The 13051-nt window shown below is 48.7% G+C and overlaps 1 protein-coding gene across 2 annotated transcripts in view; it reads right to left on the bottom strand.

Moving 5' to 3' along the window:
- Positions 1 to 13051, bottom strand: part of KIF1C (kinesin family member 1C) — a 34707-nt gene that overhangs the window by 3636 nt on the left and 18020 nt on the right. For both annotated transcript variants that reach the window (XM_006151873.3, XM_006151874.3), the window contains 4 exons: positions 8090 to 8173; positions 7271 to 7457; positions 7054 to 7126; positions 4005 to 4619 (listed from right to left, as the gene is read on the bottom strand). In XM_006151873.3, coding sequence (XP_006151935.1) covers positions 4005 to 4619; positions 7054 to 7126; positions 7271 to 7457; positions 8090 to 8173 — 959 coding nt within the window. The remainder of the gene's footprint in view (positions 1 to 4004; positions 4620 to 7053; positions 7127 to 7270; positions 7458 to 8089; positions 8174 to 13051) is intronic.

Raw genomic sequence — 13051 nt, 5'->3', positions numbered from 1 at the left:
GGGTCCGGGACACGACCCGCGGTCGACTACGTGGGAGTCCAGCGACATAGCCATTACGCTAACTGCTGGTTCCCACCAATGTGATGCTTCTTATAGATGAGCAAAGAAAGCAGTTACCAGAGATGAAATTTACACCTGGTACAGTACTGTGAACACTACTGACATGATAACAAAGAATTCAGAAGGACATAAATTTAATTGATAAAGTAGCAACAGGTTTTTGAAGACAGTTTACTATCAAACAGCATCACATACTATACCCATATCTTTTGTAAAAGGAAGAGTCAATCAGTACAGCAAACTCCACTGTCTTATTTTAAGAAATTGCCACACTCACCACAACCTTTAGCAACCATCATCCTCACCAGCAGCTGTCAACATTAAGACAAGACCCATGGATTGAAAAACTGGCACACATACTCTGTGGAATACTGTTCAGCCATAAAAACAACAACAACAACAAAATCCTGGCTTTTGACAGAAAGTGGAAGATTATGGAAGATGTACTGCTGAGTGAAGCAAGCCAGGCTATGAAGGAGAGACATTAACGTCCCCACTTAATATATACTGAGTGTCCACACTCTATGACTAAAACTGATTGACTAAAGGATATAGAAACATGGTAAATGGATGTGAATACCAGATACAGTGTGTGTAAAAGAGCAGGGTCTGAGGAAGGACATTTAGAAGAAAAATAGGGAGGCAAAGCATTAATGGGACAAAGAAATGTGGTATTATCTGTTGAAGATAGTTTATACTTTTATCAACTGAACTAGGAAGAAATGTTCACATGTTGAAATATTCACTTTATGGGACCAGCAGTTAGTGTAATGGCTATGTCACTGGTCTCCCATGTAGTCAAATGCGGTTCGAGTCCCAGACTGGTGGCTTCAACTCACACCAGGCGCGTGTGGGTGTGTGCCCAAGATCCCAAGAGGAGAATGGAGGAGTAGGGATTGCAGCATGGCCATCCCCCCTAGGGGGTGATTTCTCGCTTTCTGTCTCTCTGTCTTCCTGGTGAAAAGAAAGATCCTTCACGGGGACAGGACAGCAGGTGGCATGATAGTTAAGGGCGCTGGACTCCCCAGGGCCGGCAGATGGCGTGGTAGTTCGGGGAGCTGGACTGCCACATGGCCAACCGTGGTTCAAGTCCCAGACCTGGTAGCGTGCTTTCTTTCTCTCTCGTTGTCCCTTTCTGCTCAAATTAAACTAAATAAATAAGTAAATAAAGTTAAGAAAAGCAATTCTTTAAAAAAAAGAAAGAAAGGCACTGGACTCCTACATGGCTGACAGTGGTTCAAGTCTCAGACCTGGTGGTTTGCTTTCTCACTTTCTCTCTCTTGCTCTGTTCCCTTCTGGTCAAATTAAAACAAACAAATAAATGAATTTTAAAAATTAAAGAAAAGGACCCTTCACCAGTAAAAAGATTACAACTTGCAGGAGGTTCAAATGATGGTTAGCATTCCTTACCAATATTTTTAGATTGAGATATGTACACTGTTTTTTCAGATGTGATGCCATTACATACTTAAGAGACTACAGTTTAGTATAAACATAACTGTAAACAAGAAAATTTGCCAGGAGGTACATGCACTCACCAGAAAGACACAGAGAGAAATCACCCCCTGCAATGGGGTGTGGCATGCTGCAATTCCTTCTCCATTTCTCCATCCTGTTGGGATCTTGGGCATGCAACATACCTGGTGTGAATCCCACCAGGGCCAGGATTCAAACCACACAGTCAGTCAGCCATATGGGATTCAGCTTTCTTAACTATTAGGCCATGGAGCTAGTCCTAATTATCTTTTAGATGCACTGGGAAACAAAAAGTGTGTGACTTGCTTTATCGCATTATTTGCTTTATTGTGGTGGGCTGGAACCAAACCCACAATATCTCTGAGGTATGGCTATATTTCAGATGAAGAACAGAGCAGGGAAGCAGGACAGGAAGCCCACAACGCAGGGTGCTACAGTAAACAGTCAGGAGGGGATTCATTAAAGAGTCATTCTTCTAGTAAAGGCCTAAAAAAAGTGAGGAGCAAGCTCCATGGCTATCTGGGGGAGATGCAATCAGGCAAAGAGAACAATAAAGACCTTGACACTGGATCATGCCCAGCAAGTTCAAAGAACAGAAAGAAAGAGGACGGGGCTGGAGAAGGGGAGGGAAGCAGGAGCTGCCAGCAGAGGCAAGCCTTCAGTACCCAGCTATGACCATGACTGTGTCGTTGCCCGTTAAAAGTTAAGCAGAAAGTGTCTGTTGTTGAAGGAAGCCCCGTGGCTTAACTATAGAGTGCCTGGCACGAAGCAGGCACTCAAATATGTATTTCTTGAGTGATTATACGCAGAATGGAGAAAGGCGGTAGCACCATCATTCACAGGGCTTTGGGGAGATTAAACGAGATCACACAAAATGCACTCAGCACGGTGGCTACCAGGGTTTGGTCAACCAGAGGGGCGGGGGTTGTTATGAACGTGCACATACGTAAACTTTCTTCAAGCTGCAACTTAAGAATTATATATGCCGGGACCAGCAGGTGGCGTGGTGGTTAAGGCGCTGGACACTCCCACATGGTCGACTGGGGTTCAAGTCCTGGACCTGGTGGCTTGCTTTCTCACTTCCTCTCTCCCTCCCTCTCACCCTCTCTCTCTCTCTCTAGTCAAATTTTAAAAATCAATGAATGAATAAATAAATAATAAAATAGTTATTAAAAAAAATTACATATGCCATATCAGTGTTTCTCAAACCTGACTGTACTTTGGAAACACCTAGAGGGAACCAGTAGTTAGCGTAATGGCTATGTCGCTGGACTCCCACGTAGTTGACCGCAGTTTGTGTCCCGGACCTGGTGGCATAAAACTCACGCCGGGCCCGTGTGCGTGCGTGCCCAAGATCCTAAGAGGAGAATGGAGGAGAAGGGATTGCGGCGTGACCATCCCCACGGGGGGTGATTTCTCGCTTTCTGTCTCTACGTCTCTCTCTTGTCTGTCTGGCGAGCGCATGCGCCCTAGCGAAAACCTCTCCATAAATAAATAAATAAATAAATAAATAAACACCTAGAGAGTTTATTATAAGTGCAGACTCATCTCCAAAGATGCGGCTTCAGAAGGTCTGGGGAGGAACCCGAGAATCTACATTTTAGCTGCCTGAGGACCAGCAGATGGCATAATGGTTATGACGCTGGAGTCCAGCGATTCGGCAGCTTAAAACTCACATCACGCGTGTGCGAGCACATGTCCCAGATACCGAAAGAAGCAAGGAGAAAGGACTGCAATTTGGCCATCCTCCCTAGGAGGTGATTTCTTGCTCTCTCTTTCTGGTGATTGCATATGCCCTACAGTAAACTTAAATAAATAATAGGGACCAGCAGATGGTATAATAGTTATATCACTGAACTCCCACATAGTTGACCATGGTTCAAGTCCCAGACCTAGTAGCTTAAAACTCACTCCAGGCGCGTGTGCACATGTGCCCAAAATCCCAAGAAGAGAATGGAGGAAAAGGGATTATGGTGTGGCCACCTCCCCAGAGAGGTGATTTCTCACTTTCTTGTCTCTCTGGCTCTGTCTCTCTGGTGGGTGCACGTGCCCTATATCAAAAATCTCTCTTTAAAAATGAATGAATAGGGACCAGCAGTTAGCGTAATGGTTATGTCACTGGACTCCCACATAGTCGACCATGGTTCGCATCCCGGACCCGGTGGCTTAAAACTCATGCCAGGCGCGTGTGCGTGAGTGCCCAAGATCCCGAGAGGAGAATGGAGGAGAAGAGATTGCGGCGTGACCATCCCCTCCGGGGGGTGATTTCTCGCTTTCTGTCTCTCTGTCTCTGTCTCTGTCTGGCGAGCGCATGTGCCCTATAGCAAAAACCTCTAAAAAAAAAAAAAAAAAAAAGAAGAAAAATGAATGAATGAATTAATGTTAAAGGGGGAAGGAGGTTAGGATCTGAAGTGAGAGGTTCGGGTTCCTAAAGGTAGTGAAATAGAGCCAAGACAGGGCCTTCCTACCTGGGCCAGAGGGATGACCCTCTCCATGCGAAGCATGCGGTCCCTGAGGGCCTGCAGCTCACGGTCCTTGCTGCTGTTCTGCAGCTTCACCTCCTGCAGAATTCCCGTCAGCTTGTCGATGTGAGCCCGGAGGTCCTCCACCTCTGCCCCACGGGCTCCCTTCTCACCGCCACCACTGCCACCTCCACCTCCTTCCTCCTCGCCCACCGTGTCCCAGACATCACGGGCCACAGCCCTCCAGGCGTCTCCAGGCCCCTCGGGCTTGCCATAGGTGCGACAGAGCTCCCGCATCTTGAGGGCAGCCAGGGCCTCAATCTCTGCCCGCCCATGGCGGAAGTCAGCCAGGGCCACCTCGTAGCAGATCTCCTTTACTGCCTGCATCTTCAGGTCAGCCATGGTGGCCCAGCGAGGGTCTTTGCCCTGAAGCCTCCGCCGCTGGGGAATCTGATAAACCCTGCGAGGGGCCCTGCGCTTGCCGCTGCTGGGCAGGCCACAGCGCTTGACGATGGTCTGGACCGTGGTAGGGGGAAGCTGCTCCCGCAAGGAGGAGATCAGCCGCCAGCTTTCTTCACAGGAGCGCTTATCGGAGTCGTCTCCACTATCGGAATCTGCATACTGGGGCCAAAGAGAGAGAAGACAGAGAAGACTAAGGGCCCATGTGTCCCAGTGGCATGAGAAATACTCCCATCAGTGCCCCGGGCAGGGCTTGAGTCATGCCCACCCCTCCCTCACTGTGCACCTTTGGGCGGACTGTGGAACCTCTCCTACCTAGGGGAGGTAACGGTGGTATCATGGTATACATTTCCAGGGTTAATATATGCCAAGTAGGGGTTGGACACTGGGCAGTGGTAACACAATGCTCTGCAAAGCTGACCCACATGGGAAGGTCCCAGGTTCTCATCAGGAGACCTCCCTGAGTATGCTGGGCGTGCCTGTGATCTGGTCTGGCTAAAGCAGTGGCGGAAGGCAGTGTCGGCACCCTGCTGGAGGTGCAGTCTCTGTCTCTTCCCTCGGCCTCTTTCGCTCATGGAAAAAAGAAATAAACTCATAAACATAGAAATATATATACACATAAGCACCAAGTATCAGGCCAGCCAGTGGCACAGTGGTTAAGAAAGCTGGATCCCACATAGCTGACTATGAGGTTCAAGTCCCAGAGCTGGCAGCTTAAAAAACATGCCAGGCGGGACCAGCAGGTGGCGTGGTGATTAAGGTGCTGGAATTCCCACATGGCCAACCACGGTTCGAGTCCTGGACCTGGTGTCTTTCTCTCTCTTCCTCTCTCTCTCTACGTCTTTCTCTGGCAAAACTCATGTGAAAATAATAATAATAAATAAATAAAATAATTCTTAAAAAAAAAAAATGCCAGGCACATCATGTACATATGTGTCAAGAATCCTGAGAGAATGGAGAAGGGATTGTACATGGCCACCCTCCTTTCCCTCCTCCCCACCCTCTCTGGCAAGTACAAGCACCCTATAGCACAAATTAAATGTGTGTATATATGTGTGTGAGTGTTGTGGGTATATACACACACGCACATACAAATGCCAAATATTTAGAATAGTGGCTGGTACACCAATTGATCATTAAGTATTAGCTGTAGCTAATCAAGTCTTAAATGCTCGGGATAAAGTCCAAGACTTGAAAGTCCACTTAGGGTCTGGGTAGTGGCGCGACCAGCCCCACATGGAGGTACTGGGCTCCATGTCCTGGGGCACACTGGGTGCAGGTGGGTGCCTGAGATCCAGGCCAGCTGGGACTGGGTAACCAGAGTGTGCGGGCCCTGCTAGAGGTGCCGTCTCCCAGACTCTCTAACAGAGGAGGTAAATGAATGAAGTTTTTTTAATTGCCCGAGGGTGTATATACTTGCAAGAAAGAGACAAAGGAAGAGGGAGAAAGCACCCCACAACAGGACATGGTCACACTGCACTCTCTTCTCCATTTCTCCAACTTGTTGGGATTTGGGACATACACGCACAAGTGCCTGGTGTGTTTTTCAAGTCACCGGGACTGGGAGTCAAACTCCAGTCAGCCATGTGGAATCCAGCTCCTTTAGCCACAAGGCTGGCCGGGAATAAACTTTGTAAAAATTTGAAAATAAAAGTTGACTGAAAGAACAATCTGGGGGACCAGCAGTTAGCATAATGGCTACATCGCTGGACTCCCATGTAGTTGACTGCGGTTTGAGTTCTGGACCCGGTGGCTTTAATTCACACCAAGCACGTGTGCATGCGTGCCCAGGATCCTGAGAGGAGAACAGAGAAGGAATTGCAGTGTGGCCATTCCCCCTGGGGGAGGGGTGATTTCTCACTTTCTGTCTCTCTCTCTTTCTGGTGAGTGTACGCGCCCTATAGCAAAAACCTCTCCAAAAAACAAAGAGAAAGAGAAAGAACAATCTGGTTGGTTGGTCTGATTTCAACCAGCCTGCACTCCCCTCTTCAGAGTGGACTTTGCTTCGCTTAGCCGAATAAAGTTTCTATACTATCCGTTCGAAAAACAGTCTTTTTTTTTTTTTTTTTTGAGAGGTTTTTGCTATAGGGCGCGTGCGCTCGCCAGACAGAGAGAGACAGAAAGCGAGAAATCATCCCCCAGAGGGGATGGCCACACCGCAATCCCTTCTCCATTCTCCTCTCGGGATCTTGGGCATGCACGCACACGTGCCCGGAGTGAGTTTAAGCCACTGGGTCCAGGACTCGAACTGCGGTCGACTACGTGGGAGTCCAGCGACATAGCCATTATGCTAACTGCTGGTCCCTGAAAAACAATCTTAAGTAACAGCAAGGTGGTCCCTGAATTGCTGCAAATCAGGGAGACGTGAGACTGACTGACTGGGGCCTGGGGTGCACTAGCTGACTGGGAGGAGCTTTAGTTCCCTGCATGTACCAGTGTCCTCCCTTGGCCCCATTTCTCTCCAAGCTCTTTCCTCCTAAACACCACCCCACCTCCCATCCCACCCCCATTTCCCACTCTGGCTCCGAGGGTGTGCACTGGAAGTGCAGTCAGGCTGAGATGATGCCCACCCGCCATGCCCAGGCCTGCCCCTCACCAATCGCTGCTGTTCCAACAGAAGATCAGCCTCTTCCTTCTCTTTCCGGTACTGATTCTCTAGATCCTGCAGCCTGGGGTTGGGCAAGGAGGGAAGGAAGAGCTATTTGGGGCTCCAGGGCCTCCTGGGCCAGGGGCTGAGTGGCTGACTGGGGCCCAGGGCAGATGAAACGACCTGGAGGTCCTGGGACGCATGGGTACCCCTCAGCCCCCCGCACCTCTTCTCCATCTCCAGCTTGATGTCAATCCCCTGCTGCTCCAGCAGCTCCTTCTGGGCGAAGTTCCAATCCACAGGCTCGGATGGTGGTCCTGGGGGTGGGGGGACCCCTCGTTCCCGTTCCAGTCGTGCCTGCTCCGGGTGATTGAAGCGGAAAACGTGGTTCTTTCCCATCACGATCCTATTCCCTGGAGATAGGAGGAGGGAAGAGTAGACTCACTCCCACACAGCAGAAACCCATCCCACACTTGAGGCATAGGGGACCCTGCCTCCGAATCCCAGCGACCCTGACACCCTCTGTCCCCTTACCCCCAGGCCACGGGCAGCCATAGCCGATGCTTCCCTGGTTGGTTCAGGAACCACCCACCCCTGCCAGCCAAAGGGAACTGGAGAGCTTGGCATCCTCTTCCTGTTCCCCTGGGGTGGCAAGAGAGATCAAGGCCTAACTCCTCTATCTTCAGTTCCCAGCTCCTTCTTCCTGCTACTTCTTTCCTTTCCTTTTTAAGACGGGATCACACTATGCCTCCATCCTCCTGCCTCAGCCACCAGAGCAGGTGCACACCATCGTGATCGCCTCTTAGGGTGAGCTGGAAAGTGAACCTGGGCTCCCCACACAGCCTCAGCCTGCCAGGCAGCGGTCAGGCTACGGCGATGCTCCCCGGCCACACGGTGTGGTGTCCACCAGCACACACGACGGTGGCTGGGTCTGTGCTGGTTCTAATTCAGGGTCCTACTCTGGGATATACCCAGGAAGCCGTGTCCCAAGACTTCCCACATACACCCACGTCCCAGGACAATCACTCTACAGTGCGACTTCTACCTGACTTCAGCACCAGTGGCTCTGTCACAAGCTTCCCATTGACGTATGTCTCAGCTCCTTCGCAAGGCTCCAACGTGACCACCACTGAGGGAGGGACAGGGAGGAACATTAGATCCTGGGAGATGGTGGATCATGGTCACAGATCCCCACCTAGCTTTCTCCCAAAACCCACACATGCACCACTGGTCCCACCCCCAGTACCTGTGGGGGTGCCATGGACCCTCTGGTATAGGCAGCACAGGGAAGGAAGAGCAGAAGGAGGGTTAGAGCCCCAGCCACAATTCCCAGAAGCCTCTGCAATGGCTCCTCACTCACCGCACCTTTCCCCACAGTAACTTAGAAAACGAGTACATCTCAGAGGGCTTCACGACTCATACTGAGCTATCCCAGACATCCATTCCTTTCTTTCCCACTGGCATTATCCCTGGCAGGCCTGGATTCTTCCAGCAGGTTCTCAGTCCAACTGTGTCTGATGCATCTTGCAAACTGCCACCTGACTAATCTCAAGCCACAGACAGCATATGACAAGATAAAGTCAACCCAACCCAAACATCCATTGCTCCTTAGTATGAATCACTGGGCCCACTGCTTGGTGGGGATGCATGACACACACGCCTCCTGCCTTGAGGAGCAAGCACTCTGTTGTCACGGAGGGCCCACTGTATCCCAAAGACTCAAGCTCTACAACTTGCCCGGGATGTTGAGCAAGTCATCTAACTTCTCTGACCTTTTATTTTTCCTTTTATTTTTTTTTAAGATATTTTTTTGCTATAGGGAATGTGCACTCGCCAGAAACACAGAAAGAAAGCAGGAAATCACTCCCAGGGGGAATGGCCACACTGCAATCCCTTCTTTTCCATTCCCCTCTCAGGATTGTGGGCATGCATGCACACACACCTGATGTGAGTTATAAGCTGCCGAGCCCAGGACTTGAACCACAGTTGACTACAAGGGAGTCCAACAATATAACCATTATGCCATCTGCTGGTCCCAACATAGTCTTTCTTTCTTTCTTTTTTTCCCAACATAATCTTTCTTTAAAGAGTGGTCGAGGAGCCGACAAATGGCATAGCAGTTACGTAACTGAACTCCCACACAGCCGACCACAGTTCAAGTCCAGATCTAACGGCTTGAAGGTGCACGTGTGTGCATGTGTGTGCCCAAGATCCCAGGAGGAGAATGGAGGAGAAGAGATTGTGGAGTAACCATCCTCCCTAGAGAGTGATTTCTCACTTTCCCTCTTAGATCTCTGTCTTTCTCCCCTGCTAGTGCACAACGTCCGAAGGCAAAAAAAAAAAAAAAAAAACTTAAAAAAAAAAAGTTAAAAAAACAAAAACAAAAACAAAACACCACGCCAGGTGTGTGTGCATGCATGAAGGTTAAAAGACTCAAATAAGTAAATTATAAAATAATAGGCAATCATGAGTTTTTACTATCATTTCTGCTGAAACCGATCGAGAGACAGAGAAACCAGAATGGACTGAAACTGCCAGGCGGAGACAAGGACTAGGGATGCCGTAACAGGACGAAGAGAAGGCTGGAAATAACTGCGTGAGTGCTAACTTCTGAATGAGCACCTGAAGGGAGATTCCAATTCTAACAGGCGGAAGTGAGAGAGAAAAAAGATGATGGGCAGAGAGATGGCTAAAGGTGCCACCATGTGTCCTGGAACAGGAAGGGAAAAAGTGGCAGGACTGGGGACGAATGACTCCAGTGGGCACCAGCCACTTCATCTTCACTTCCTTATTTCCCACCATGCCCCCAAATTCATTCACTGACTCCACAAATCTACTGCACCTCTACTAACACACCAGGCACTATTTTATTAGATCTGAGAAGTACAGTGGAGAGAAAACCAAAATTCCTGTAGTCACAGAGCTTACCTTTGGCTGGTAAAACAGATAATAAACAAGATAACCTAAAGTTATTGGACCCTAGTCATTTCCTTAAAGGAGGTAACGTAAAATTTTCTCTAAAAGAGGGGACAGGTGTCGTGGAGGGAAAATGGGGCCAGTTGAGAAGAGATGACTGCTCCAGCCTGGCCAGGAAAGTCTCTTCCTTGTCCTTGAACCCATGACAACCTGGCAGCCCAGGGCAGACCTCAGCACAGTTCTGCCATTTCTTGTCATTCTGTGTGATGGTCTTGGGCAAATTTCCTAACCCCTGAGAGACCCAGGGTAGATGGTTAGTAAACACTATTCTTCTACAACCAGACCTCCTTCACACTGCCTGTCCCCTCTGCCTATCTCTAATTGAGTCTTAGGTCTGCTATAAGAACAAAGGTCCAGGGGGCCAGCAGGTGGCATGGTGGTTAAAGGCACTGGACTCCCACATGGCTAACTGCAGTTCGCGTCCCAGACCTGGCAGCTTCCTTTCTCACTTTCTCTCTTCCTCTCTGGTCAAATTAAAAGAAAGAAAGAAGGAAGGAAGGAAGGAAAGAAAGAAAGTTAAATAAAAAATAATTATTTAACAAAAAAAGAACAGATGGGGGCCAGCGGTAGCATGGTGGTGGTGAAGGTTGCTGACATTACCACATGGTTGAACCAATGGTTTGAGTACTGGACCTAGTGACTTGCTTTCTCACTTTCCCTCTCTCTGTGTGTGTCTCTCTCTGGTCAAATTAAAATAAATGAATGAATAGATAAAATTAAAAAAAAAAAAACAAAAAAAAAACAGAGGTCAAGAGCCAGCAGATGGCATGGAAGTTAAGGCAGCTGAATCCCCACAAATGGCTGTGTGATTTAAGTCCTAGATCCAGCAGGTTGAAAAACACGCTAGCGGGATCAGCAGGTGGCATCGTGGTTAGGGCACTGGACACTCCCATATGGCCAACCACGGTTTGAGTCCTGGACCTGGCAGCTTGCTTTCCATCTCTTTCTCTTTCTCTCTCTCTGCGTCACTCTCTGGTCAAATTTAAATAAATAAATAAATTTTAAAAGATTAAAATTACCAAAAAAAAAAAAAAAAAGAAAAGAAAGAAAAAGAAAAACACACTAGTATGTGTGCGTGCATGTCCAAAACCCTGAAAGGAAAATGGAGATGGGATTGCAGTGTGGCCATCTCTGCTGCGGGATGATTTCTCACTCTCTCTCCCACCCCCAGATGGCCCTGTGTGTTTCTGGCAAGCGTTACACACCCTATAGCAAAAAAAGACAAAAGAACAGAGCTCCAGGTGCACTAAACCTTTACAGCTCCATCCTTTGGAACATTGCTGCCTCTACTGTGACTGGTTTAACAATCTTGTGCATGTCCGCCATCTCCCCAAACACTGTGAGTGCCCTGACGGTGGGCTTGCTCTGTGGGCCTACTAGGGCTTTGATATCTTCCCCAGGTCATGGCTTGAGGTGACCACAGAAGAGGAACTTGGCAATAACTCACTGAGCAGAACCAATTCAGCAGCTTTCAGCCTGAAATGCCGGAAACATTTGCTGCCGCTGGGTACTTGAAGCACCCAGAACAACTGCCTTTAATCTGCTGACCCTGAACCACATTGAAACCCAAAAGGCATGTCTTAAACCTGACTGCGAGTCACACAACAGTGTCTTTTCTTACTTTTAAAGATATGCTGACCAAGCATGCCCCAAAGCCCTGCCCCTCAAAAGCATCAGGCTAGGTACTCATAGGCACAGAGCACGGGATCTAAGTTGATGGCATACACACTGTCCTTCCCTGCCCAACTCCTCCCACAGAGCTCAAGGTCATCAGGAGTATACCCAAATTATTATTTTTTTTTTGAAGAGGTTTTTGCTATAGGGCGTGTGCGCTCGCCAGAAAGACAGAGAGAGACAGAGAGACAGAAAGCGAGAAATCACCCCCCCGGGGGGGATGGCCACGCCGCAATCCCTTCTCCTCCATTCTCCTCTCGGGATCTTGGGCACTCATGCACACGCGCCCGGCGTGAGTTTAAGCCACTGGGTCCGGGACTTGAACCGCAGTCGACTACGTGGGAGCCCAGAGACATAGCCATCACGCTAACTGCTGGTCCCTGATTTTTTTTTTAAAGGACTAAACAAAGACCTACCCTGTGGTCTAGTGATTAAGAGAGCAGGATCACACATGGCCAACTGCATAGTTTGAATCTCAACCCTGGAGGCTTGAAGAACATGCTGAGTGTGTGTGAGTGCATGCCCAATATCCAGGCAGGACGGAGAAGTGAAAGAGCAGAGGTTGGGGCGTGACTACACCTCATCGGGGGATACTTTCTCCCTCTCTGTCTCTGGCAAGTGCATGTGCCCTTTGGTAAATTAAACAACAAAACAGAACAGAACAGAACTAGTAACCTCAAAAATACTCCCTGAATGGTACAAATGTTGCTGATATGTCAGAGCAGCTACTACCTTCACCCTTAGGATTTGTGAGTTCTAAAAGCTTTTTCTCTATGGTCATGTGAGGGTTGAAGTCTCTGAAAGTTGTTTTTTTTTTTTTAAAGAAAGATTTTTGCTATAGGGCACGTGCGCTCGCCAGAGAGACAGAAAGCGAGCCACCCAGAAGGGATGGCCACGCTGCAATCCCTTCTCCTCCATTTTCCTCTTGGGATTTTGGGCATGCATGCACATGGAATGAGTTTTAAGCTGCTGAGTCCAGGACTCGAACATCAGATGACTAAATGGGAGTCCAGTGCTGTAACCATTGATCTCAAAGTGTCTGAAAATTTTAAAACCACCAAGACACATGGCCTGCTAACTCTCAGCAACCTCTGTGGTCATAGCTAAAGAGAAGAAAAGCAGGGTTTTCACAGAGATAAATTCAGATATCCCACTGAAATGAATACAGATTTTCATTAAAAATGATCACAGTCGGGACCAGCAGTTGGTGTAATGGCTAAGTCACTGGACTCCCATGTGGTCGACCACAGTTCGAGTCCCGGACCCGGTAGCTTAAACTCACGCCGGGTGCGTGTACATATGTGCGCAAGATCCTGAGAGGAGAATGGAGGAGAAGTGACTGCGCGTGGCCATCCTC

Source organism: Tupaia chinensis, unplaced genomic scaffold (assembly GCF_000334495.1).
Source record: "Tupaia chinensis unplaced genomic scaffold, TupChi_1.0 Scaffold000330_1, whole genome shotgun sequence".
Taxonomy (NCBI): domain Eukaryota; kingdom Metazoa; phylum Chordata; class Mammalia; order Scandentia; family Tupaiidae; genus Tupaia; species Tupaia belangeri.
This window is presented reverse-complemented; position numbering and strand designations above follow the sequence as displayed.